The 26,398-nt window shown below is 32.8% G+C and overlaps 6 protein-coding genes across 15 annotated transcripts; 1 reads left to right on the forward strand and 5 right to left on the reverse strand.

Annotated features, from left to right (window-relative positions):
* Nucleotides 1–288: 288 nt before the first annotated feature.
* Nucleotides 289–4,219, reverse strand: LOC131674076 (uncharacterized). 4 transcript variants are annotated; one of them, XM_058952568.1, is made up of 6 exons: nucleotides 3,599–4,219; nucleotides 2,196–2,315; nucleotides 1,621–2,112; nucleotides 931–1,249; nucleotides 520–752; nucleotides 289–438 (listed from the first exon to the last, which is right to left on the reverse strand). In XM_058952568.1, exons 3-6 carry the CDS (start codon nucleotides 1,714–1,716, stop codon nucleotides 304–306), a joined length of 783 nt encoding a protein of 260 aa, XP_058808551.1. In that variant the 5' UTR covers nucleotides 1,717–2,112; nucleotides 2,196–2,315; nucleotides 3,599–4,219; the 3' UTR covers nucleotides 289–303. The 4 variants fall into 4 exon arrangements, with proteins under 4 accessions (XP_058808551.1, XP_058808549.1, XP_058808550.1 ...); XM_058952566.1 differs by having other exon boundaries at nucleotides 1,621–2,125; XM_058952567.1 differs by lacking the exon at nucleotides 3,599–4,219 and adding an exon at nucleotides 2,974–3,023 and having other exon boundaries at nucleotides 1,621–2,125.
* Nucleotides 4,220–4,386: 167 nt separating this feature from the next.
* Nucleotides 4,387–6,356, reverse strand: LOC131674075 (CDAN1-interacting nuclease 1). Of its 4 annotated transcripts, none has more exons than XM_058952563.1 (7): nucleotides 6,183–6,356; nucleotides 5,995–6,113; nucleotides 5,707–5,814; nucleotides 5,505–5,632; nucleotides 5,342–5,430; nucleotides 5,071–5,120; nucleotides 4,387–4,991 (listed from the first exon to the last, which is right to left on the reverse strand). In XM_058952563.1, exons 2-7 carry the CDS (start codon nucleotides 6,090–6,092, stop codon nucleotides 4,607–4,609), a joined length of 858 nt encoding a protein of 285 aa, XP_058808546.1. In that variant the 5' UTR covers nucleotides 6,093–6,113; nucleotides 6,183–6,356; the 3' UTR covers nucleotides 4,387–4,606. The 4 variants fall into 4 exon arrangements, with proteins under 4 accessions (XP_058808546.1, XP_058808545.1, XP_058808547.1 ...); XM_058952562.1 differs by having other exon boundaries at nucleotides 5,995–6,153; nucleotides 6,333–6,350; XM_058952564.1 differs by having other exon boundaries at nucleotides 5,342–5,421; nucleotides 5,995–6,356.
* Nucleotides 6,357–6,855: 499 nt separating this feature from the next.
* LOC131674072 (ataxin-7-like protein 3) lies at nucleotides 6,856–9,717 on the reverse strand. The gene is made up of 2 exons (XM_058952555.1): nucleotides 8,832–9,717; nucleotides 6,856–8,277 (listed from the first exon to the last, which is right to left on the reverse strand). Exons 1-2 carry the CDS (start codon nucleotides 9,046–9,048, stop codon nucleotides 7,388–7,390), a joined length of 1,107 nt encoding a protein of 368 aa, XP_058808538.1. The 5' UTR covers nucleotides 9,049–9,717; the 3' UTR covers nucleotides 6,856–7,387.
* A 364-nt stretch (nucleotides 9,718–10,081) lies between these two features.
* Nucleotides 10,082–11,826, forward strand: LOC131674077 (small ribosomal subunit protein uS13). The gene is made up of 4 exons (XM_058952569.1): nucleotides 10,082–10,222; nucleotides 10,615–10,800; nucleotides 10,873–10,974; nucleotides 11,611–11,826. Exons 1-4 carry the CDS (start codon nucleotides 10,220–10,222, stop codon nucleotides 11,776–11,778), a joined length of 459 nt encoding a protein of 152 aa, XP_058808552.1. The 5' UTR covers nucleotides 10,082–10,219; the 3' UTR covers nucleotides 11,779–11,826.
* Nucleotides 11,827–17,958, reverse strand: LOC131674073 (endophilin-B1). Of its 4 annotated transcripts, XM_058952556.1 has the most exons (9): nucleotides 17,818–17,958; nucleotides 17,464–17,605; nucleotides 17,123–17,251; nucleotides 16,855–17,017; nucleotides 16,712–16,775; nucleotides 16,579–16,614; nucleotides 16,030–16,220; nucleotides 13,717–13,852; nucleotides 11,827–12,338 (listed from the first exon to the last, which is right to left on the reverse strand). In XM_058952556.1, exons 1-9 carry the CDS (start codon nucleotides 17,878–17,880, stop codon nucleotides 12,231–12,233), a joined length of 1,032 nt encoding a protein of 343 aa, XP_058808539.1. In that variant the 5' UTR covers nucleotides 17,881–17,958; the 3' UTR covers nucleotides 11,827–12,230. The 4 variants fall into 4 exon arrangements, with proteins under 4 accessions (XP_058808539.1, XP_058808540.1, XP_058808541.1 ...); XM_058952557.1 differs by lacking the exon at nucleotides 16,579–16,614; XM_058952558.1 differs by lacking the exons at nucleotides 11,827–12,338; nucleotides 13,717–13,852 and adding an exon at nucleotides 13,869–15,266.
* A 1,150-nt stretch (nucleotides 17,959–19,108) lies between these two features.
* LOC131674080 (ankyrin-3-like) lies at nucleotides 19,109–21,865 on the reverse strand. Its single transcript, XM_058952571.1, has one exon. It carries the CDS (start codon nucleotides 21,863–21,865, stop codon nucleotides 19,115–19,117), a length of 2,751 nt encoding a protein of 916 aa, XP_058808554.1. The 3' UTR covers nucleotides 19,109–19,114.
* Nucleotides 21,866–26,398: the final 4,533 nt, after the last annotated feature.

Raw genomic sequence — 26,398 nt, forward strand, 5'->3', positions numbered from 1 at the left:
AGAATAATTTATCTTTTATACACTCTGATGAAAGGAAGTTTGTTGAAAGACTTCTTTTTGAAAGTAGCAAAATAATTTATTACTTAACCTGAAATGTTTATCACTTGCATTGTTTGATAATACATAACAGTAATAGTTGAATTTATTTGAAGTTAAGAATGTAAATAAATAATATTTTAGATTTAACCTGCAAATTACAATTAAATTGTAATGTTTTATTTGAATTTAAATTCAGATTACTTAACAGTTATTCTCAGTTTTTTATTTGTAGCCTTTCTATGAACTTATAATACAAAATCAGCTTCATTTTGTACAAAGTTCAAAGAATTTTTTTGAATTTAGAGCTAATTTCTGCGACTCGGGTGGACCTTCTGCTATGATTTTTTTTAATCTCAACCGATTTTGGATTTGTATATGTTTGGTTTTTTTTTGGATCTTCTAGAAAATTGTAAATGAATGTATGTTAAGTATGTACAGAATAAAATTAACTTTTGCAAAAATATACATTTTCTTTTGCACCTCAATTTTTTCTTGTATTTCATTAATTACTGTATCAACTAATGTTAAGCTTGACTTTACTTCTTCTTGTAATATTTTGTTTTGTCTTACAAAATGTTCACTGTTGATTCTTTCAAAATTGTTAAATTTTTCAAAATAATTTTTGAATAATTGGTCAACTGTATCACATATTTTTGGATATTCTTGTTGGTGCTTTTCAAGCGTTACGATTTCATTTAGCAATAACAAGTTTTCTGTAATAAATGGAATTAATCAATTTAATGAATTAAATAGGAAAGAGTGATGGAACATTTTGAAGAAAAAAAATATATATAATTGATTTATTATCCAATGATGACTATAAAGTTAACAGTTTTGAAGAAAACGAAAATCAAGAAGGTTGTTGGTTTGTTGCTTCGAGTGCACCATTACCTCGGTTAGCCTTCCACGATATTTCATCATCGGCGCGAGACTCCTCGTCCTCGTCACTAACGCTGCTTATTGGTGAATTTCGTCCTTTCGAGCTCGATCCTTCGAATTGCACACTTAAAGTATTGTGATTGTGTATATTCAGTGGGCTACTGATTTTTTTCTTTTTATCGACTTTGCTTCTAGGCCGATGGATTTTTGGTATGGACAATGTCGATTCTCCCGAGGTTTTATCGGACAACGTACTTTTGTAACAACTCTCTTCGTCGCTACTGCCTTCCGTGTATAACTCTTCACCGGATATCCACGGTTCGTCCTCTTCCTGAAACAAGCACAGTTTTTTTACATAGAAGACGATTAAATATGAATATTGGTTCTTGTATGATATTTATTCGATGGATAAGTGGGTCTACTTTTATTAATGAACGGGGAATTTAGATAGTCGGTTTTTCAGAACAATTAATAAAAATTAAAAATTAAGATCATGTCTGACTTATGCCTGATATGATCTACTTAATATACTCATTCACAAAGACTCGGCTGCAATTATTCAAAAAAATTTGCTTTGCGCTATATAAAAGATTCTAAGGAATGGGTATTTTAACGCTTCAAGCTCGCACCAAAGAATAGCTCGGTAAACGGTATCATAGAAAAAAATCTTTGTAACGCTTAATTAAGTATTGATGCTCTCACCTCTTTTTTCAAACGAGCGATCTGGGCTGGTAAAATCTTGATGGAAGAAACGTTGGGAAGGCTCTTGACGACAGACTCTTTACCAATCGTAGACATAGCGTTGAAGGAAAAATCTTGCAACCATAAGATTAGAGAACGTCGTGTAGGAAGCGCACAATTTTTTTCTAAGATTGTGGTTGCAGAAATGTCATATTTCTCGTTCAAGGGCGAAGCCTGCGATACCGAGGAGAAAGACAGTTCATTCAAACAGGATTCCGAAGACGAGATCTCGCCGCTTCATAGGTAAGGGGCAAGGAGTGGGCAGCTGGTTGTTATGCCCGCTTGTGTTGTTGATGAATAATAGGTGAATCACTGCAGCCTCTTCAAAGATCTGCAGGATCGAGCGATTTCGGACCGCTTCAACCACAACCGCGGCAACGGTTGTTCTCCTGCTATTGCGTGCTTTGTAAACAATTGAAGTTTGTCCCGCTCTGTTTTCTTGACATTGGCCAGCTTCAAAGTGGACCTGCACACATTACGCATATTGTTCTCATAGCTTGTATACGCAGCATCTACTTCGTTTTGTTTTTACAGACCACGTGACTAATTGGACAACATGCACATCAAAAAATAGGATTCCGTTTTATTCATTGTTTACGTAAACTTAATTGCGAAAGACCACTTTCCATGGTGAAAACGGGTAGGGCTGGTTTTTCCTGGTAAATAAAATTAAATTTTCTTGAATTAAATTAAGGTCTATAGGGAAAAGGCCATCGAGCACACGTTTTAATATGATAAATAAATATTCATTTTTGTAGCGGTACAAATTTCATAGTGAATCTTTTGTTGTGCTCAATGCACATCGTTGAAATGAGTCAGTAACAGGAAATCGATTAATTAGATTACAGATGACACATGTATTTCAAAAGTAAAAATACTCGTACGTACTTTTGTTAGTTAAAAACGTTAATGTAAAAAGATGCGAGATTTAAATATTAGATGTCTGTCAGTAAAGTAATTTATTGAACATGTGAGAAATGCATAAAAGCTCCGAGTGTAAATGTTTCAACAATTACACGGAGTCTGTTACATTATTGATGAGAATATTTAATACTACAATTTTGAGATCACGGACTTGTAACGCACAACACGATATAGCAGTACTTTAATATATCCGGTTTCTAGCAAATTACCATCGCTCACGTACAAACCCATTCTTTTCATTATATACGTTACAAGCTAATAATTGACTCTTGTAAGGCATCAGTATATCGTCAGTAATGATAATAATAACTAGGTATAATCAATACACTGATTTTTTTTCGTTATCCTTTTATGTAACCGCTGAATCAATACCCTTCAATTCTTACGTACCGAAAATTTTATTTTAGTGAGATCTGGAAATGTTCCATAAGAAGTGTTCCATACATTCCATGCGCAGCAATCTGGTATTTTTATATTCACCACGTGTTATACTATTGAAAAGACAATAGTGATAAACAAACGTACGAAACTTACATAGTAAATGTAAGATCCTCGCATCAAATTTATTTAATCAATGGGAATAAAAGAAAATACGTTATTTTTTGGTACAGGTGTAATATCCAAATCTAACAATTTTATGTTGTCGATGATGAGAAACACTATTTGAAGAAAAGTATAAAAAAGAGTACGATGTCTTGAAAAATAGAAATAGAACACTTTACTTCTGACGGGCGCGGTAATCTCGAAATTCATTTTGTACTATACACAATAAAAAAAACCGATAAACATCAGAGCAAAAAGTTATGCTTAAGTTGATTAATAATGTTCATTTAATCGGCCATTCAGTGATAAATGAAATTTTGCAGATATCTTTGTCGTGAACGTATGTTCGATAAATGTATCTTGTGCACTCGTGGTAGGAATTAAAAGGATATATATGTATTGTTTGTCAATCTCACAAGAGTGGCGAAACGAGCACTTACTTCAAACAATACCATTTGTAATGTCTACTTACGCGGCAAGTGAATCTTTCAACTTGTTGCCTCTTAAAATGTTGAAAGATAAAACTGCTTCACGGGTATGTATATGGAATCACGTGGAGCCAAACTCGTTGTCTTTATTTTTAGTTGAAATAAAATCAATAACTCGATAATAAAATTGAAAAGGCGAAAACGCTGCTACGATCAAAAGCATCGAAGCGAAAAACTAAACGGCAGAATCTCGCAAGCGGGCAGCTTCTAAAACTATCGGCAAAAGCGCGTAAAAGACGTGCGCGGATACTGCGAGCCGGCGTATATCTGGATTGCGACTGGAAAATCCGAGTGAGCTGGGGCGGCGGACAGCCGCGCGTGAGAGTGAGTGTGAATGTGCAGATGCGGCGCATGCGACATATCCAGCGCGCTCTTTTTATAAATAAACAGGCGCATTATTGCGGACGCACACGCGCGCAAGGCCATGTACGTGCGCCACTGCTCTTACTCTGCAACTAGATCCACTCGCGACTATTCAGACCCTCGAATACTTGCCCATCTGCAGCTGCCGCCGGCCTTTTCGGCGAAATTGTTGCGGATTTTTCCATGAACTCGACCAACCGGTATTATATCACGTACGCACTAAGCCTGTTTTTACTCCTTTTTGGGAGTGAGTTTCCGATTTCTTACCTAATTTCGCTAAAAGATTACGCACTTGAATAACTTAATATTTACCTGGCACACTGTACCCTTTTATTATCCTTTAAAGAATTGGTCAATAAATTCTCGTTGCATTTATTTTTTATATAATTTTATTAAAAACAGTTTTCAATTCAATTCTAGTCACATAAAAGCGATTTTCAGTAAAAAATCATAAAAATTTTCATTCAATATATACCTCTTTTATATTTGCGACTATTCACATTTTAATAAATTAATAATTATTTATAGTAAACAACGAATATGATTCCATGAAAATTCATTTGTACAATTACTTAGATCATAAGTATATTACAATTCTTGTTACTATAAGTTACTTTATGGCTATTAGCTTATTTCACAGAAGATATAATTGAATATGGATCCATATATGTGATCTTCTCAGGAAAATGATCCATAACAATGAATCTGCTTTCTTTTGATTGTACAATATTATCAACATAACCAAACCAGTAGATTACTAAACCTGGACCAAATCTATTCCAATAGCTGAGAAATTGTCCCTTTACATATGATTTATGAGTTTCCGGTGTACCAAATTGAGCTTTTGATTCTATCCAGTTAATAACAAAATCATTGATAGCTATTGGAATTTCTAATTTGCAATCAGGCGTTTTATCATAGCCTTTAGTTCGAAGTAGTTCTTCATTGAGAAATGGAATTTTGTGCTCAATCAAGTAGTGTTCTAATTTTATTTCATACTCTTGTCCAGTACAACTGTAACAAAACAATTAATTTTTATAGATAAAACTATAAAATACTTTGCAGAATGTTATTTAAAAGAGGTCTTGCTTACTCGCTTACTGAATTAGCTATAGCGCCATACTGATTATCATACAACACACACTGAAAATGAAAATTTAATTACTGTTAATCAATTTGCTGTGAAATAACACAATAATTATTACCAACTGTACATCGTACATCAGTCATCAAAGATTAACATATTAATATTATGATAAGAAAAATTCAAATGGATAAAATAATTTTAAGTTTAGCTGAGTACTAATTAAACAAACTATTTTCATGATTTCTATGTTAATAAAAAAATTTAATTTTATAATTACCAAATAAACTTCGTAAGCCAAACTTGCATGAGAAATGAGAGTAGTATCTTTCATCATTTTTTGCAAGTCATTTTTCGTTACTTTTAGATCTGAAAAATACAAATATAATAAATTAGCTACTAAAATTCAATTTGCATCTGGATTCTTTTATTAAATAACGTACCATTCTCACTAGATAAATAATATTCTTTCAATACTTTGTTGGCTAATAATGCAGGACAAGTCTTAAGCTTACAGGCCATTCTGAGCAGAATTCCAGGGGGTTCACCTTTTTGAAAAGCTTGAAAATATCTAAAAAGATATGAGAGCTGATCATTATATTTCTACTATGTAACATGAATATATAAATTCAGTGTTGAACTTACCTTTGATAAAAATTATTATTTTCATTCTTATAAACTTGTCTGTGATTAATTTTTGTTCTCCACTGAATCTCTTGATTCAATATACTCTTTAACGTAAATGGATGGAATCTGGAAACAAAGTACCTTATAAGTTAGTGTTAAATAATTTAAACATTTTTTAACGATTTCATTAAATATTTTAGTATTTTACCGAAGAAAATGAAACTATAATGTAGGAAAGTAAGTGAGAAAAACAGACTATAGACTAAATAAACTAAACGCCTAAGTAAAACATAAAATGATTACTACCTGTTGTACTTTGTAATCAGCATTTTGGAACAATCCTTTGGCAGACCTTGATATTGTTTTATTGTTTTAATTATCTCACGATACTCTTCGATCTTCATCTTTCACGATAATTAATAATTCTATGAAAAATTCGAAAAAGTAAATAACGCCGATTCTAACCTGAAAGTAATTGACTGTTTAGGCAATACCTCTAACAATTTTAATAATCCAATACTAAAGAGTTTGTAAGAATCAATTCTATGAGATAATCACGTATTGTGATTAAAATTATTGTTGCTTGCACTGCATATTATAATGTTATATTAAGAATAGATATAATATGGCGTTTCCAAACCGACGCCAAGACAAGGCACGAGCCAGCACATTGCATAAACTTCATATATATATATATATATATATATATATATATATATATATATATTCGACTTTTCATAGATATGCGACAGAGATTGAGATTCGCTGGCGTCGTGGCAACTGGCGTGCGTGAGTTGTCTGCTACGAAGGCAGCGTCCCCGATCAGCTGATGCGTAGGCTCTGCTGACTAGGAGTGGTGGAGAGAATTCCTCGTATTTGTGTGTGTATATCTAAATTTATATACTTTTGCATATGTATTCATATTTACTTGAATTAGCTAAATATTGCACGAAAGCAGTTTCACTAGATGTTGGAATAAATTAATTACCATAAAAAAATGAATTGTATATTAATTTGCAACAACAAAAATTTGAATGAAAAAATTGAAACACAGATTACACAAGAACATTTGGAATGAAATTTGTATATATATTAATATACTATAAGAGAGGAAGGAAATAAAGATAGACCGAATACAAAGAACTTCAATTGTTTATTCATTAGAATTCAGAATTGACTCATATATAAATTTGAATCTCATGTAAACTGTCTTGTAAAAATATTCTGCCACTGTTCATCAATTATTTGAATTAATATATAATCTAAAAGATGCAGTGCGTTGAGTAATATATAAATAACGCTTCTTATGAAAAGAGAAATCGTAATAAATATCGGAACAGGCTACAATATAAATGGATAAGGAACAAAGGAGAGTCGACAATGCGGATAGGGGGTAAAGAAAAGTTAAGCTAGATTAGAGATAGGCAGGCGACAGGCGAAGCGAGCGTCTGTACAACGAGGATTAGGAAGACTCCCATGGCCGCCACGAGAGCAAGCGCGCGAGTAGAAACTCCAGCCGAACAGCGAACCAAGAACTTACAGTCAATACACGACGAGTGTAAGGTGGCTGCTCGTGACCGAACGCAGAACGAAATAAAAATGGGGTGCGTCGCGGATGTACATCGATAGTGAGACAGCGAGCGAGACTGGCCTAGCCCGAGCAGGGAGCGACGGCGCGGGCCGCGGCCCCGGCCCGGGATCAGGTGTTGAGGAAAATATAGTGCGAGGAGACGGGCGAGTTGCGCTCGCGCTTGCCGGCCGCCTTGGCCTTGCCCTTGGCTTTGGCCTCGCGCTTGCGGCTGCCCGAGGAGGAGGAGGAGGAGGCGGCGCCGGCCAACGCGTCCGCCGCCGCGCCGGAGTCGCGGTCCCACCTGGCCGCGAGCTCGGCGGCCTCGTCGTAGGCCGTCGGCTCGAGCTCGACCCCGTGTAGGCCCGCGGGCAGCCCCTGCGCGGCGACCAGCTCCTCCAGGCCGGCGCGCACCTCCTTGCGCTGCTCGTCCGAGTGCTGCGGGCAGCGCATCGAGCGCGTGCAGATCTTCTTGGTGTGCTCGGACATGACCCCGCAGACCTGCTGCAGCAGGACGCGCTTCTCCTCGAGGCTCATGCCCTCGTAGTTGGACGGCGAGCTCTCGCTGCTCGTGTAGACCAGCTCGCCGCCGTCGCTGCCGCTGTTCTTGGGCCCGCCGAGCGAGCTGCTCGACGAGGAGCCGCTGCTGTTGTTGCTGCTCGCGGGCCCGGCGAGCAGCGCGCCCGCCAGCAGGGCCCCGGCGCCCGCCGCCTGCTGCTGCCTCGGCTGCTTCAGCTTCTTCAGGCCGTTGCGCTCCTTGCGCCGCTTGCGCTTGTCGTTGTTCACGCTCCAGTCGACGTCGTCGTCGTCGTCGCTGATCACCCCGCTGAAGGTCGTCAGGTCCTTGCTGTTGTTGGCGATGCGCCGCGAGGCGATGCGCGAGCTGTTGCGGCCCATGCCCATGCACTTCTCCAGGTGGGTGGCGAACCGGCTCGCCGCCACACCTCGCTCGCAGTTCGGGCAGTTGCACTCCTGCGACTTCTTAATCGGGTGCTGACCGAACACGTCTAGGCCCGGCGAGTCTGCCCAACCAAACCATCAACGTCATTGCACGCGCCATCAAACAAGCGTTCATTTGCTGTTGCTCATCATGCTCTGAAGTGAATTCAGTACAAATGATATGGGCAGTCCACTAACACCAGTGCAAGCACTTTTTGGCTAGGCCAATATCTCAAATTTACTGCATTGCACTACTTACACTTTTCTCTTGAGTACTATAGACTCAAATTGCAACTTGTCCCACCATAGGCTTTGAAAAACTATCTTTCGATAGTTGCAAAATTGAATGCCAAACGATATAAGCTTCTGATAAATGCAATTGCTCCCATGTTATAGATAATATCAGTACAAGGTAATGATCGGTATACCACTTAGTATGCAAGAAAAATCATGGGAATGTTAACGGTTAATGATAATGAACCACAGAAAAGATAGATAAAGTTTAAGTCACACAAGATGAGCTCTGAGAGCTTCAAAACTATGAAAACAGACCGAGATCTTCAGAGCAGATAGCAAAAGCAGCATACACACTCATACAGAACTCTTATTAATCTTGTTAAATGTCAGCCATCCTTACCTACAATCGCATAAGACTCATCATCTGGTATGCCCTCTTCGACCTCAGAACTGCCAATCTTGACCACACGATGCACATCAAAGACAAAGCCCATGAGCACTTCGTCCAGTAGGTCATCATAGATCTCCTTGGTGGCAGTCTCTACATTTTCAGGCTTGTTCATGAACTCAAGGAAACTGCAGTTGAGCTCCCTGATCCTGTCATCTGTCACTGACATCTTGAAGCTGGTGCTGCTCTCAGGGCTTGAGCTTATAGTAGGATGCTGCTAGTTGGGGTTCTCGAGGCCGACAGCAGCTCGAGGGTGGTAAGGTGCTGCTGCCGCCGGCTCTCGTGTTCTGCTGCCACCTCCTCGTCTTGCACTTTAAGCACGGACATTCGCGAGCCGTTGATATTTCTCGCCACTCGCGCTTAGGTCTCACGACATACGAGCCCAAGACAGAGCAGGGAACCAGAATAAGAAAGACAGAGAAAGAGATGGAGGGAGGGAGGTAAATGAGAGGCGACCACGACACCGGGACAATGTTTGCCCTTTCTTTCTAACCAACAAACATTGATTGCAGCCAGGGATTATCTATCTCTATCAGCTATCTTGAGAAACGTTCATCTAGTCTTTGAACGTGTGTACTGTGTCGATGTCTCACTTTCAATCAAGCTGCACTTTAATATATCTCGCGCTTTAAACACTTATTTAAATTATCATACCTTTTTTTTTTGACATTCTTTTCTTTTCATCGTCTGAATTCAAAAGACAAATGCTAGTTTTATTATTTCCCGCCTACACACCATTAATTTAACAACATGAACAAAGAAGACTTTACATTGTACACAATTTTCACAAAATGCCCACAAATTTTAGTATAGTTATACATCAAAGTACAGTGTTGAATGCACACCACACACTTGGTACACACGATTGTAATGTAAAGATATTACCTTAACGCTAGGCAGCTAAACCTATAGTAATAAATTAAAGTGACTCGCCTGATAACTATTTTGGTATCACTTTCTTTCGAAACTACTGATTGCCAATTATTATATATGATAATTGTAATAAATTTTCATTATTACATACGTGATTAATATCTGCAAATATACCTACATAATGTTATAATTTAAGTTTACGCGCACTTACTAATAAAATAATCATATTTTACTTAAAAAGTAACAAATCGTATTGATAATAAAACAAACAAACAATTAAAAAATGTTTTGTAAATTTTTTAGTGACAATTTCGAAATCAACAACCAACAAAAAAACAAAAGTTCGCGCTCCTAAGCTCTAATCGATCAGTCGAAAATGAAAGCTAGGTTAGGTTTATAATATTATTCGTAGCAACTTCATGTTCTTTAATTTTCAGTGGTCTTTTGAAGCTTGACAGTCAGCCAAGATGGTGAGATTCTTTATTTTTTAATAAAAAAATCTACAAAATTCAAGTGCATCCTGCGTAATAAATCTTTATTTTGCATTGGAATTTGTTAAAAATAATCTTAAAATGGATTTATTGTTTATATTTCATACTCACCGTGATAAATTTCTATATTGTAAACCAACATTGTTTTGCCCAAAGTGAGGTTAAGGGCAGTGTGGATGTGTTGTTTGTGCTAAGAAATAAATAAAATAAAAAAATGAATAGTTTGTTATTATCGTTGGTGATCGTAATCGATTGTTAATACAATGTTACTATGTTTTTGCAAGAATACAAATTCACAACAATTTCTATGAAAGTGTATGTCATGTAAGATTTTTATCCACTAATACGTAATATTTTGTTTTAATTTTCAGTCGCTCGTCATACCAGAGAAATTTCAACATATTCTTCGTGTCATGGGCACCAACATTGATGGTAACAGAAAAGTCATGTTCGCTATGACTGCCATCAAGGGTGTAGGGCGGCGATATGCCAATATTGTCTTGAAAAAAGCCGACATCGATCTGGACAAACGTGCCGGTGAATGTTCTGAAGAAGAGGTAAGATTTGCAATTCATATTGATAAACAAAATCTATTTTTATATATTAAATTATTACTCTTCGAAATTCAGGTAGAGAAAATTGTTACCATCATGGCTAATCCCAGACAATATAAAATCCCTGACTGGTTCCTCAACAGGCAGAAAGATATTGTTGATGGCAAATACTCACAGGTATAAACTTATGTACTTTATAAACTTATTATTGTATAAAATTGCAAAAGGAAAGAAACAATGTAGAAGTTGGTCAGTTCTTAGTTTATCTTCCTATTGTTTATAGTTAGTCAATTGAGCACAATAACACGGATAATTATATCTAAATATATAATTAGACTGGTAGCTTGTGCTAAAGAAACTGCATTTTTTAAAATCCTTGAATATTATAAGACAAGTTTATTTTAAAAAATGCAACATTTGTAGTTGTTGCATAACTTTTGTGCAACTCAGAACAATATTTATTGATCAGTAAATTTTAATCAACAAAACAATTATCTTAGAAAATATACTATTTATATAAACTCTTTTCTTTAACTATAAGCTAAAATTATTTATTAAAATTTATTATTATATTTGTATATAATAATAACTCAGCAGTATATCAATTATTTGACAATAAAATTATTTCATACGTTGGTTTTGACCTTTATAGTTTTATTCAAAATATTCCTCCTTTTTCTGAGCATTAAAATTCAAAAATAGCAAAATGAAACAAAAAAATTTTTATTTTACTTTTAAGACTAGAACTCAGGAAAAAAAAGTATTGAAAAATGGTCTGAATTAAAATCTAATTTGTCTTTTAATATATTTCAGCTTACAAGTTCCAATTTGGACTCAAAGCTTCGTGAAGATTTGGAGCGTATGAAGAAAATTCGCGCACACAGAGGACTTCGACACTACTGGGGTCTCCGTGTTCGTGGTCAACACACAAAGACTACAGGAAGACGTGGTCGTACTGTTGGTGTATCCAAAAAGAAGTAATTTAATATTGTATTAAGAGAAATAAAAAGAATTTTTAATTATATTCGTTTTATTTTCGCAAGCAACTATTATTTTGACAAATTTACATTACTAATTTTTGGTCATTGAACAAATGTTAAACTCTACAAATTTAAAAACATTTAAACTTGTATATTTGTGAAACGCAACAGGCAGTATTATTATATTTGATACATGATTTTAATACTATAAGTATGTATCTTATTCTTAATAATAACTTTATTATAGATAATATAATACTGTACAGTGGATTGTAGCGCGGAACGACTAAAACTTGAAACTTTTTAAAAATATTTTTATATCTTATAGTAAGTTATTGATTTTAATAATTGAATTTGATTGGAGTTATTTTTTTGGAAACTACAAAAGTTTCTCTGCTTATTGATTGCTAATTAGTACATACATTGAGGTATAAGCATTCAATCACATTTTATTTAAAACTCAAGCATTTCTAAATAAACTTTGGGGATTCTTCCTTTTTGATTACCACGGAAACCCATTAAATAATCTTCATCTCCAGGTATTTCCTTTACACCTATGACCTACAAACATAATTTTTGAAGAAATCGCTCATTCAAATCTCAATAATGGAAAAGGAAAACAAAACAAAACTATAGTATGTAATGAACTAATATATTTATTTAAAAGCACATATTAATTAAAAAATTTCCCTGTTATTTACAAAAAAATATATTTGCAAAAATAATGATTACTGACATACTGGCATAAAAATACTTTTTAAAAACAATACAATGTAGATGGTAGTAATAAATGATTAGCAACTAAAGACATGAGAATTTACAACGTAACTATTAAATATTTATAAAAAAAATTTACAGACTACTTAATTTGAAATAGAGGAGAACTGCATAAATCTATTTACGTTTTTGAAGCAACGTTTCTGAAAACAATGCTATACAATCAATCATTGGACGGATTTTTCTTATTATATGCTTCAACAATTACTTACATTATAAAACTATTGCACTCGTCGGGTGATTTAGCAATAATTTTCAAATAAAAAATAGGAGCACATGATAGAATAAGTAGAAATCTACCTGAAGTTTTTATCATAAATTGTTCTTACTGCCTATTCATTCCTATACTTAGAAGACTTTGTTTAGTATAATTTAATCTTTGATCGTCCGAAGTGAAGCTTACGCATAATAAATTTTTTTACTATAATTTTACTCAGTATTACGTATTTACAACATAAAATTGAATACTCATTATCAAACATTGGCTAATCTTCTGGATTTGCGGACAAAATCTGCACGGAAAAGGATCAGATTAACAGCATCAGTTTAATATCCCGAATAAAGTGATATAAGTAATATTCAAGATTTGTAATTTTTCTTCTCGATAGCTTTACTTCGCTCTCCCCTACTGCTTAATTAAAATTTCCAACTCATGCAGTAAAAAACGTAGATTAATCATATATATCGAAATTTTAAATGACTGAACTTTTTTGCAACACAAGCGTACATATATTTATAAGAAGTACATGACGTAACTATATTATGCTATACATATCTAAATAAATTTAAATAACAATAATAGACACGACTATATAAAATAAAATTTTAAAACATGTAAAAATCATGATATGATCATGCATATTATCGTATACTAAAACTTAAATTAATGTTTCACTACTTATTATATAGGATTAATATTAAAAAATTGGACCACATTAGACAAAAATGTTTAAGTAGTAAAACATTGAATATGTAAAATATACAAAAATTGAGAGTTGAATTATCCTGACAGAATATAAAATAAATGCTAAATTATATGAGCTTCATCCACGTTGGCGTAACAAAAGTAATTAACATTATACTCCAACAAAAAGTTCAACTCAACACTGACGTCATGCTTTTTCTCTGTTTTGTTTTCAATTCAAATAACAAATTTGTTTACCTCATCTTGCGATACACTGAGTTCTTCGTTGTCTCTTGCCTTGTAATCGCAAATTACTCTTGCTCGTTCTTGGCCATTTTCCACGGGCTCGGTGGTGTTCGACAAAGTGGTTGGATGAAATGAACCCCCAGACAAACTGGGAGGGATAAAGTTTTAATGGGGTCAATTCAGGAAGTGCAATATTTGATGGTAACATTTGTGCATTGATCAATTAAAAAATAAACATTTTCTTAATCTTAAGTTTGCTTTCAATTTATCAATCAAATTATTGCAATTCAACTTTGAAGCGATATCAATTAAGATTTCCAGAAAATTAAAGTTTATTAAAACTCGCCTGCACGTTATGATCTTGATTAATTAATATTATATTCAAAATATGTCGTTTCATAATTTATTTAATATTCCACAAAAGACTAAATTTTTCATTAATTTATCCTATACTTGTGAAATGTATAATTAATAATTACATTGATAAAATAAAATTATTACTAAACAAATTACTAAAATTATGACATATGAACAACAAAAATAAGGATAAGTAACAAGCTTAACATACACACAATGAGAATGTTTGATAAATTTAAACCTATTATGATTAAGAGACGAACACTCAAACAATAAATTAACAGAACCGCGTGAATAAAATATCATGAAAGGTGAGAAAACATGCATAATAAATTTGAAGCCAAAGGATTGCACATTATTAGTTCATAATATATGTACATGTGGTGATTACGATGAGTAGTAAAACATATTTAGAAAAGTTGAAGTATCTTAAAATGACATATATTAAGTGTAAGAAAGGAAAAATGTTAGTGCGATTTAGGAAAGTTTGTCAGTATTAGAAATAGTTTATTAATTCTAAATAATTTATTTCGTCAATTATTATATATTTTTACACTTATTAATGGAGTTTTGATATATAAGTATTTGTTAGCATCGTAAAACTATAATTATATTAATTCTAATTCATTAGGAACGTGTATGCCTGAATTTTAAATTGACTAGTAGCATTGTACCATATTTGATCATTGCAGGTATAACATAAATAATACGTATATTCCATTAGAATTATGGACAATCTAGAAAATAAATATCTACACAATTATCTAAATTACGATGTACTTTAAAATCTGTCATGGAAAAAATTTTTCAATCGACGTCGATATTTCGATAACGATTATCATTGCAACAACAAAAATGATAAATGCTATTAACATATTATTTTAATCAAGAGGAATGGCTATTCGATTATGTTGATATGCTAAATTATCTGAAATCAAGTTAAGTACATACGTGCTTGATCAAACTAAAAATGGAGAACAACTGTTCGAATAAGCTAAAGTGTCATGGAGATAATATAGAGTAGGAACAGATTATATCAGTGGAAAAGAAATAATTAGATTTTTGAAACGTCTGAGTCAAATGTGGCAGTGATATAGGTAGATCCGGCAAGATGGTTAGGTGAATTTTGGGATTGTGTGGGCGAGGAATTTAGCTCGATCACTTCCTCGCTGTTGACTCGCAGCAGAGGACTTGGCTGTCGCGCCCTGCAACCCCAAGCATGCCAGCAAAGATAGAGTATTAGGTAAAGAAGAGATGTCGTTCAACGTAAATGAGAGTTCATTAGAAGAGTACAGTTTGTTATTAGTAAAGCTTCACGAGTGTTCACCATTATCAAAGTTCGGGTATTTTATGTGCAATTCCTTCATTATTATTAATTGCATTCATGCTAAAATTGCAAAAATTTCTGAATTGAACTATTATATTATCAGGGCAATATTGAAAATTAATCAGTATTTAATTTTATACTTATACAGCTCAAATTCAAAATGTAATAAATGATGCATGAGATAGCAAAGATAATCAATATTATTTTCTATTTATATTGTTGTTCATGCAATAAAATTTTATTTGGTATACAGGATTTAAATATAAATACTTTTATAGTCAATGATAATTTTAAATTTATCTATTAAAATTCAAAATAGAACCTTATTAGAAAGCATTAAAAAACTTTCAGAAATTTTTTCAATCATGCTGTAATAAGAAACTTAGTTTTGTATACTGATAATTGAAACATCAAGACAAGCATAATATTTCCACGAATGAGTAATGATTCAAGCATCATCTAAATACCCAACGGCGCATACTACGCCACTTACGACCACTAATACACATTACTCACTCGAATCACTCAAGAGTAGGAAAGCTGTATTAAAAAAATTTCGCAAGTAAAACAAGTAAGGTGCAGGACAATTTTATGAATCAAACTTAATATTAGTGAATCAATGATTTCTGAAAAATATTTACCCTGCTAATTCTCGTTGTAATTCTTGCATTGTTGCGTGACACTGTGCATAATGGCGAGTTTGCGCTTCAACAAATTCATGTAGACAACGAAGATGACCAGCTTGTGAACTTGAAACACCTTCTAACAGAAGTTTCGTGATTTCTGCTTGTCTGTCAAATTCCGACTGCGCTACCCTGAGCTCTCTCTCGGCCTAAATTCAGGTAAAGATTTTTCTTACTATTTTGCAAATTGATAATTTATTTTCAACACTAGGTTTTAATAAAATAATTCAAAAATATTTTATCAACAATGATGTCATTAACTAAAAAATAAAAGTTTTCTAATAATATAATTATAATGTAGCAAATAAACAACAATTTAGAAATATATAGTAACTAACATTGACAATTTGATGATATTTGATTTATGATACAAATCTAATAATAAAATAATCAAATTAAAACTAATATTAGAAAATTGTTGATTGTTCAAATCAATCTGTACATGCCTAAATGATACAGCTAATTTATAATAGTGAAATAATATCATAGGATCAGTTTCATTAATACCTGATCAAGTAATACTTCTGGAGAAATTCCACTTTCCTATTTAATGCAGCAGTGTTTATAAATTTCATTTCAATTTAGCAAAAAGGAATTAAAGTAATTGTAAGAAACAAAATAAATTTTTAAGTAAACTCACATTTTGTTGGCCCAACATACTTCTTGCTTTCCTAACACGCCTTTTGCATGCATCCAAATCTAGTCTGGAGAAACAGTTGGAATATAGTATTGTCTAAATTATTCTTAAATATTTATAACATTTACAATTTAAAGTTAGCACACCTTTTAGTTTCTAAAATAGCCATTTCTTTACTAATGGTTTTCATTTCCCCATCCAAAAACTTCCTCAATGGTTGAATATAACAATTAGCTGCCATCCCAATGAAATCTCTTTCAATTTGTCCTAATTTTTGTTGGCAGTTACCAACTTTTATCAATGCACTACCTACATATATAAATCAATATATATATGTATATATATATATGTATGAAAAGGCAATTAAAATACTTATTTATACAAATGTAGGTATAATAAAAAGTACTATTTTACCATAAGCAGTTCCAGGTCCAAAATCATTACCAGCTTCAATCATATCTATACCAACATATTCTGAGTTGCTGAGCCTACAAGGTTTCTTCTTGTCAATTTTTTCATAAAAGAAATCTTCGATCCTATTGCCTATATATCAAAATATCAATATTATATGTAGATTAATAAACCAATGCATTGTATACGATACAATCAGATTAGTTAATTATAAATTATTTTCAAGCATTATGAAATTAGCAGTATTATGACTTGATATTGATGTGATAAGTATTAACTAATCAATAGTCTACATAGATATAGAAATACTGTTATAAGTAATTGAAATAACCATTTTACTTTACCTGGATTTGGTGTTAGCATGGCTTCCATGTTCCTGAGTATCTTTTCTGTCCAGGTTTTGGTAGCATTTGCCCGTTCAGCTAAATGTTCAAAATGAGCATCAAGCTCGGTTTTCTCAGATGTGCCCAGGTTCTCCTCTGCAAGCTAATCAAATAAGAATTAATAATTAAATTAAGAAAATAAAAACTGATTCTTTGTATTATCAAAAATCACAGTATGAAGAGCTGAATGAATAAATATCTTTTCATTTCAAGGCATTGAATATCAGGGCAAAAATGACAGTGCTTGACACCCACACTGACAAAACAAAGTTTAAGAAAAAAAAAATATGAAAATAAAAAGTTCTTTTGTTTTACCTGGACCACCCTACTAAGTGCCGCGCCAGCATCTTTAACTAATTTCTTAACGTTGAAGTCCATTTTACACGAAACACGAATTCCAGTCGCAATTTTTCACGCACTCCTATTTCTCCCAAACCTTCGCCTTCGCCTCTCTCTCTCTCTCTCTTCTCTAGTTCTTTTCCACTATCGATCACTGATTCACCGTTCTACCGTGTTGAGGCAGCACGTGACACCCGCAATATTCAATTTTATCATTTATTCTCCGTTACCTATTTGATACAGATAACAGATAACAAATTAAAACTTTGAAACTGATAAAAATCGCGATTACTTAATCATTAAGGCTAAATCATTCATTTCCAAATATATTACTCAAATAGATTACTTGTAATACTTATTTTGTCAGACGTTTCTTGTATGATATACTATAGATGTTACTAGGAAGGTATTAAAAAATGCAGAAAAAATGTTCATTTATATGATTTATTAAGTATCTCCAGAGACATTATTGAATTACAAATAATTGTAAGGGATTAATTGTCATATAAAACTTCTTTATTAAGTAAATATGTTAAAGTATTCAGTTTTGCACAAATAGGTATGATTATAAAATTAAATGCAGCTGTATCTGTATCCAAGTTTAAAAATAAAAAAGGTACTTTTCTGACTTAATTACACAATTCTTAGGCTCGTAACAATTTCTTTTTCTACATATATAAAAAAATTATTGTCAATAATAATGTTATAAAGTTAAATTTAACTAAATTATACAAGAATTATAAAATTAGTAAATTTCGATACTATCTTGAGAAAATAATTATAGTTTCGTGTGGACGTTTGCGCTCGAACGAGGCGAGGGCCACAACGAGAAAGAGGCCATACGATGCTGAAATCACTTTCTGGTATATATAACTATATTTTTTGATACGACGTGTCTGAAACGAGATTTTGAATATGCTCGATTTCTTGTGTGTGCATAAAGTTGAGTTTCTACGCACAAAGTATCGAAAAAATACAATGTTATCCTTAAAGAAAAAAATATTTGTAGGAATAATTTTGATATCTCTATTAGTTTAGCAATCTGTAATAGAAGAATTTTATTTTTTGATTGTTTTACAAATAAAGTTATTATTTTTAAAAGTTATTATTAAAAATATTATAAAAAATATTTGTAGGAACAATTTTGATAATATCTTCATTAGTTTAGCAATCTGCAATGGAAGAATTTTATTTTTTGATTACTTCCCAAATAAAGTTATTATCTAAAAAAGATAATGATTTAATTTATAAATATCTTATTCCCAAGATTATATTAATCATAAATAGCAATAATCATTCTTAAATCATTTAAAAGTAAAAAGTCAAAAATATTTTCGATGATAGACTGTGGCAAAGTAAAATTAGTAAGATTAGTGAATAACAATACAGCTCTTTCTAATAAACAGTTTCTTTCTTGAGCTTTCTCAAATTGTTCTTTTATTGTATCATAGTACAAAGGGAATTCATATGCATAATTAGTTATTTGGAAGGCTTGAATAAGATCTTCATTGCGAGCTAATGCAGCTAACGAATTATAGTCTTTACTCACTATATCATAAAACGATATAAGATGATATAGTTTTTTTTCTTTCATTTTGGAAATTTCATTCAAACATTCCATTTGCAAATTTTTAGAAAAATTGTTACTCTGTATTATATTATAATTTTCTGTACAAACTTTCCTATTCATACTTGCTAAAATTACTATATGTTTAACAAAGACAGTTATAGCATCATTTACTTCATTTTCTTCATATAAATCACACTCACATTCACTGTATAAACCATATTGATTTTGAAATGCTATACTACAGACACAAGAGTGGTTGTATAAGTAATAAATAGGAAGTCGTTTAAAATCATCTAAAATATTGATGTCAGCACAATATTGAAACAAAGTTTTAATTATAAGTTTTTGATTAGAAGATTTGATAGCAGCTGCAATGTGTAAAGGTGTTCTACCGTATCCATCTTTGGAATTAACATCTGCATGGTACTCCAAAAGCATAGTACAAATATCTTTATCTTTCTTACCCACAGCAATATGTAGAGGTGATGTTAAAATTTGCCTTTTGAATTCTTTTGTATAAAAATCAGTTTTTCCATTCATAATACTTGTAGTAATTTGATTAGAGCAATTGTCAGTAATATTTAGATGAGCTTGTTTACATAATAGAAAATGTATAAACTCATAGTCTGTGTTCCATACAGCTAAATGTATTGGTGTTGTTCCAAATTCATCACTGACACAAACATCATTTCTGTAATCTAATAGTTTTTGACATAACTGAATATTACCATTTTTTACTAAAACTAGAAGAGAAAGTGTAAAATTATTAATTTTTGCTCCATTTTCTAAAAGTAAATCTATTATATCACTGTTATCTAATTCTGTTGCATAGTCCATAGCTGATTTTCCATATGTATCTAAAATATTCAAATCAAATCCATACCATATCAATAGTTTTAACAGTTCAATGTTTTCAGTTTTTACAGCATTTTGTACAAAGGAACTTTCTTTTAGATTGTTTAAGCTAGCAACAATATTTACGCCATATTTCAATAAATGCTTAATAATTTGCAATTGGTTTTGTGAAATTAAATAATTTAATAAATAGGTATCAATAACATTTTCATCTGATAATAGAAAACCATAATCTAATAATATATGTATTATTTGTACATAATTCTGATTAATATTTTTAGTAGCATAAGCTAATGCAAGCTTGTTGCCAATATTATTGATACATGGTTTATAATGTAAAATTTCTTTGATAATATTAATATTACAGTATTTAACAGCAATACTTAAGGGAGTTTCATTATAATCATCAATTTCATCAACTTTAGCACCATGAACAAGAAGTATTTTCACTATTGCTTCACTAAACTCAGCAGCAATATGCAGTGGAGTTTGATTCTTATAATTTGCCACATTAACATTGGCATTATAGTTTAATAATAGTTCAACATACATTTCATCTCCCATTTTAACAGCCATGAAAAGTAACGTTTCTCCTTCATTAGTTTGATCATTTATGTCAGCTTGATTTAAAATTAAAACTTCCACGAGTTTACACCAATTATTTTCTAATGCAATATGTAAAATATTTTTTCCATCTTTTGTCTTTGTACAAAAATTAACTTTATATTGATAAAGAAGTATGACAATTTCTTCATCTTTGTTTTGAACAGCAATTGATAGTGGTGTGAAACCATTGTGTTTTACTGTTGCATTAACATCAGCATTATGATTTAAAAGTAATTTAACTATGTTGTAGTCTTTTATTTTAATAGCCAAATGTAATGGATTATAGTCTTGATAATCTACATATCCATTTAAATCATTATTTAATACTGTATAAGACTCTGGAATTTCTATGACTGCATCAATATCTGCTCCATTTTTCAACAGAATATTTACTATTTCAACATTTTTCTTGATGATTGCTATATGCAATGCAGTAAATCCTTTATAATTAGGATTTAGTGTGTGAGCATTGATATTTACTTTATGACTCAAAAGTAATGTAATTGTTTCTATACATTGATTTTCAACAGCAATATGCAATGGTGTAGTTAAATTATTATCTGAAATATCAGCTGTTGTATCTTTCAACAATAAACGAGTAATTGTTAAATTTTGCCTTCGGCAACTGACAAGTAAAGCAGTTTCACCATTAATATTTTTTACCGTAATACAAGCTCCTTTCTTTAATAAGGTATCAACCAAAAAATTATTATTGTGTATAGTAGCTAAGTGAAGAGGTGTATCAGATTTATCATCATCAGAAATACGATTAATTTTACAATCTTTTGTTAGAAGCCACATTGCTATTTCAAACTGCCTGTAATTTATAGCAGCACATAATAATGCATACCCACCTAACCATACTTTTGAAAAATCTAAACTAATATTATTTATAATATTCTGCAAAACTTGTAAGTTATTTTGTTTAATAGCGGTAAAAACTGCATCTTCTTCTTTTTTATTATTTCCAGTTTTCTTAAATCGCTTATTCATATCTCCATGTATGGATTAAACCTGAAATGGATATTAAATTACAACAGTCTTCTTATTCAGTACAAAGAAAATTCTAGTATTTCTATATAATTTTAAGATCCATAGATACTTATGTGCATACATTCATCTCCAAAGTACTAAAAATGAGTAAACGTTCTTTCTACATGTATGTATGTACAAACATACTTGCATCGCACTCACATGTGTTTATATTTACCTCGTAACCAAAACAAAAACATTAAACACCGACTCAATTTCAAGATGGAGATAGTAATTGATTGATGTAAAAATACATGAATGACTGTTGAATGGCAAATGCCGGAACTATGGACTCTCGATTGCTATTCGTCTCCCCACTCCCCACAATAGCTAGCGGCGTTCAAATGTATATTTAATAATTAATTAATTATAATTAATAATTTTACTTATTAGTTCATTCTATTTCATCTTTTTTCGCATTCATTTTAATGCACGAATATAGATCAAAACTTTTATTGGCGAAATTAAAAATTCGAATGCAATATATTGCATTAAATATTCCTTTGATTTGTTATAAAATAAAGCCGACAATATTTTCTATTGGTAAATAAATATGCAATTACGTTGATATTTATGATTTAAAAATATTATCAATGAAGTTGCAAGTTTTTATCATCTGAAATTGTGTGTTGAAAATAATATATCATCATTCCAAAATTTGGAAAATAATAAAAAATATAATATAAGTTCTAAAAACATATATTTCTATATCCAGATCCTTTACGATCTAAATAATATACTTTGGTAGACTTTTGCAATAGTAATTAATGCAATTTAAAAACGTTGTCAACTTATTGGCTAGTTAGCTTCCTCGTCAACTAATTCAATTTCTAATTTTTTTTTTCATAGATATCTTTTTTCTATATTCATACACAATTTATGAATTTTATTTCATATAATTTTTTCATTAATTTATTTTATATCACTTTTTATGTAGATTTTTCTTAGTAATATTCTTTATTTTCTTAATTTCATTCCATTCAATTTCATTCTATTTATAATATTAGTGTTTTGCACTATAACAAAACACGTATTACAAAAACTTTTCTCCTTAAGGTCCCCCCACCAATATCCATAGCACACTAAAATATATATAGTAAATAAGGAAACTCTGTCGCCATGTTTTTCTCATGATTTGGCTAAACGGTATATAAACTTTTTTTATAGATAAAAGGCTGTATCTAGAATATTATGAATCAATCTCGGAGCGCTCCGAGCAGCCATTTTTCCCTAATAAATTAAACTATTAACGATCTGTCATTTTTGTTTATGTTTACATCAAAAACAAAATATTAGGGCCCATTATAACCAAACACGTATATTACTCCAATCTTGAAAAATAATTTTATAAAAGTTTACTGATATTTATCGTTGATAAAAATTTAATGTAAAGCTACCTCTCTCCAATTCCTTCTGTCTACTTCTTTTAAGTCCTCTTCCGTACCTAATGGCCTCTTTTTTTATAAAAGTCTCTTGTCTTTTCCTTCTTGCTATCTTATCTCTCTTCTCCCTTTTCTTTTTTTCCCTTAACATCCTTAATTTGATTTCCTGGTTCTTCCAATTTTTTTCATCTTCTTCTACTACTCTAGCGCTTCAATCTTTCTTCCGAGTTCCTTTCTTTTCTTTTTCTCTTCCTCAATTTCCTCTTCCTAGTCTATGACCATCCTTTTAACTTTTCTCTCTATTCTTTCCACTTCCATTTCTCATATCTATTTACCTTTGCACTGCTCTCACTTTGATTATCAACTGTATAGAATTTTTTGTTTCTCGCCCTCTATCTCCTCTTGCCATAACTTAACTTATCTCCTTAGGCTCCTGTTACTCTTATCTTTTTTTTTCCTCCTTTTTTTCTTTTCTCTTTATCTTCCAATATTATCCCCCCCCCCCCCCCCCCCGCTCTTAGTCCATCATGCCATACTTTCATTTCTTCCTCTTTTCCTCTTCTTTTCTTCGCCATCTTGCGAACTTCTTCCTTTATTCTCCTTTGCTTCCACGTCCAATCTCGATCTATGATACTTTTCCTATCCCTTAACTGACTCTTTCCTATTTGTCTGAAACTCACTATTTCTCCCCGCATTTCTAAATAGTGTTTTTAGCCACTCCTCCGCATCCCCTTTTCTTCCCTATTTCAGTATTCCTTCTACGTCCATTATTATATTTTCGAATAATATTCTTCTTCCGATATTCGAATATATTCTTCTTTCTCTTTCCATTTTTTCTGCCAACATTTCTACTTCTTCACTCGTTTCTGCATTCTCTCCTCTTCCGATATTCTCCTCTCTGCTCATTCCTTTTTTCATTTCTTTCATTTCTTCTTCCACTTTTTCCAGTTTCCTCTTCCAGCCCTCTTCTCTTTCCCTTTGTTTGTTTTTGGCCTCTATTTTTTCTATTTTCTATTATTTCTTTCATCTTTTCTATGCAATTTTCTCTCTTCTCTCTTTGTTTTATCCTCAATTCCTCTACCATTCTTTTTCACATGTTTTCTCTTGTTCTATCTTTCCTTTCCAATCTTTCTATTACTCCTCTGCTTTTTTTCTATTATCTATATTATCCATTGGTAGTATGGTAATATTCCGTTATAATACAATAAAAAATAGTCGATATCAGTAGTTTTCTAAGACCTCGGTATTATATATAATGATATTAGTAATACATTTCAACGTCGAATATTCTCTTGTTTCCTTTTTGAAATCACCCGAGAACATTCTTCAAATTTCATATTCCAATAATTTGTTTCCGTTTCCCATAAAGCTCTAACTTTACAAATGAAAAAGATACGACTAATGACAAGTACCTGTGAAAAGTGACTAGATCTAAATGTTCATGACATTCGCCAGCGAACTTTATATTATTTCAAATAAAAAAGCGTTTGGCAATGACTTCAAATTTCTCATGTGGCTTGTTAAAAGAACTGTTTAAACGGTTACAAAATGTACATTTGTAGCATTAAAACAAATTTAAAGTCTGCCGCGGACTCGTTATTTAAATTTTTTCAAATTAAAATACAATTTTGATTAAGACTCCTCGAATGTTTCAATGTGGCGAATATAATTAAAAATAGAACGACCGGATATTGAACTAAGATTTGCGAATGTTAATTTGAAAATATAGTTTAGAAATCGGCCGAAAGGACTAAAAAGGATTACTTCGTGGTGATATCTTTGACCGTTCGATCCGCAAAGGTGGCGCAATGTAAATTTCAATGTTCTCGTAGACATTTCTAACTTCGGTGATGACATTTCTAACCAATTGAAGTGGGACGCATTGCATCGCACTTACCTCGATCTGCTCGTATGATGATAGTGAAATCCCTCGGCGCGAGGCTCACCGCCACCTCGATCTGCAACGGGAAGAAGAATGCAGCTGTCGGTCGCCCAGTTGCACTCGCGCGGCATCGTCGAGCGAATGCTCGACCGGTGCCATTAGCTTACTTACAAAAACGAATATTGAGATTCGTTGGACGTCATCCTTGGCAGAGATATTCGCAGAAGGGGTGTTTTTGAAGTTTAAATAACAACAAGGAAAGTCGGATTACAGACGTATATTTCATATTAATTATAAAAAATGAAAATACAGTTTATTGTCTATATGTACAAAAATCTGCGCAGATCCGGACAAGATATCGAGACATGTCAATGAGCACTAAATCGCTTGTCATTTACAAAACATTAAGCTAAAAGTTACATAAAAATCGACAGCTCGGAAGCTCGAGTCACGATACGCTTAAAAATCTAATCTTACCAAAAAAAAAAAAAAATAATAATAAATAAATTCTAAAATCTCGGCGATATCATTCGGGGCTGATTGGCCACTATCGGCGACGGATATCATTCAACTTGTCTGCCTTGCGCAATTGCTCTTTCAGCGCACAGATGTAAAAATAATAGAACCGATAGCGAGACTCGATGTGTCGGACCAATTCTTCTGAGTCCGCGTCCACCACGTGAGGCGCGATCTCTTCAATGCTACCCGTAATAGCTTTGAATAGCGGCAAGGAATTTACTAATCGCGCGCGCTTGATGTCCGACATTTGCATGCCGAAACAGCGGTAGAATTTGCGGCATCTTTCGTTGATGTCTATCCGTTTGCGTACCGCTGGTTCAATCGGAACGCCCAGCAGCTCGCTCAACATCAGTTGGGCCATCACTTGTTCCTGTAGAACCAGACAGAAGTCGAAGCCGAAAGAATAAATACGCGGAGTTTCGGAATGGAGCACGGCTCCAATGTCAGCGCCGTTCTGCAGAAGCAGCATGACTATTCTCTGCCGCGAATGAATGACAGCTTCCACGAGTGGCGTTCGACCGCGGTTGTTTGTACTATCGATGCTCGCGCCCTTTTCCAACAGAAAACGCGCGTTGTCTACCGAGTCCATTGTCACGGAGAAGTGCAGTCCGGTGTATCCGAATGGGATACTCCCATGTATCCCATGGAAGCTACCCCTAAACTACACGACTCCGATCCAGCCAATAGCCAATAGAGAAGGGGCCCTACTCC

The sequence above is a fragment of the Phymastichus coffea genome, unplaced genomic scaffold (assembly GCF_024137745.1).
Source record: "Phymastichus coffea isolate CEN01 unplaced genomic scaffold, Cenicafe_Pcof_1.1 PCOF00210, whole genome shotgun sequence".
NCBI classification, from domain to species: Eukaryota; Metazoa; Arthropoda; class Insecta; order Hymenoptera; family Eulophidae; genus Phymastichus; species Phymastichus coffea.

Bases quoted from the DNA above. Each gene is read 5' to 3' on its own strand.
- LOC131674076 (XM_058952565.1), bottom strand. From the start codon at position 1,716: ATGTCTACGATTGGTAAAGAGTCTGTCGTCAAGAGCCTTCCCAACGTT. The intron at 1,250-1,620 runs GTGAGAGCATCA...TGCTTGTTTCAG, and splicing joins TCGCTCGTTTGAAAAAAGAG to GAAGAGGACGAACCGTGGAT. The intron at 753-930 runs GTAATGGTGCAC...CATTTATTACAG, and splicing joins ATCGTGGAAGGCTAACCGAG to AAAACTTGTTATTGCTAAAT.
- LOC131674075 (XM_058952563.1), bottom strand. From the start codon at position 6,092: ATGAAGATCGAAGAGTATCGTGAGATAATTAAAACAATAAAACAATAT. The intron at 5,815-5,994 runs GTAGTAATCATT...CTTTGTTTCCAG, and splicing joins CTGATTACAAAGTACAACAG to ATTCCATCCATTTACGTTAA. The intron at 5,431-5,504 runs GTACGTTATTTA...TGTATTTTTCAG, and splicing joins TTATTTATCTAGTGAGAATG to ATCTAAAAGTAACGAAAAAT.
- LOC131674072 (XM_058952555.1), bottom strand. From the start codon at position 9,048: ATGTCAGTGACAGATGACAGGATCAGGGAGCTCAACTGCAGTTTCCTT. The intron at 8,278-8,831 runs GTAAGGATGGCT...TTGGTTGGGCAG, and splicing joins TGAGTCTTATGCGATTGTAG to ACTCGCCGGGCCTAGACGTG.
- LOC131674077 (XM_058952569.1), top strand. The intron at 10,801-10,872 runs GTAAGATTTGCA...TTCGAAATTCAG, and splicing joins GTGAATGTTCTGAAGAAGAG to GTAGAGAAAATTGTTACCAT. The intron at 10,975-11,610 runs GTATAAACTTAT...AATATATTTCAG, and splicing joins TTGATGGCAAATACTCACAG to CTTACAAGTTCCAATTTGGA.
- LOC131674073 (XM_058952556.1), bottom strand. From the start codon at position 17,880: ATGGACTTCAACGTTAAGAAATTAGTTAAAGATGCTGGCGCGGCACTT. The intron at 17,606-17,817 runs GTAAAACAAAAG...TTATTTGATTAG, and splicing joins CACTTAGTAGGGTGGTCCAG to CTTGCAGAGGAGAACCTGGG. The intron at 17,018-17,122 runs GTAAAATAGTAC...TTATATATGTAG, and splicing joins TGGACCTGGAACTGCTTATG to GTAGTGCATTGATAAAAGTT.
- LOC131674080 (XM_058952571.1), bottom strand. From the start codon at position 21,865: ATGAATAAGCGATTTAAGAAAACTGGAAATAATAAAAAAGAAGAAGAT.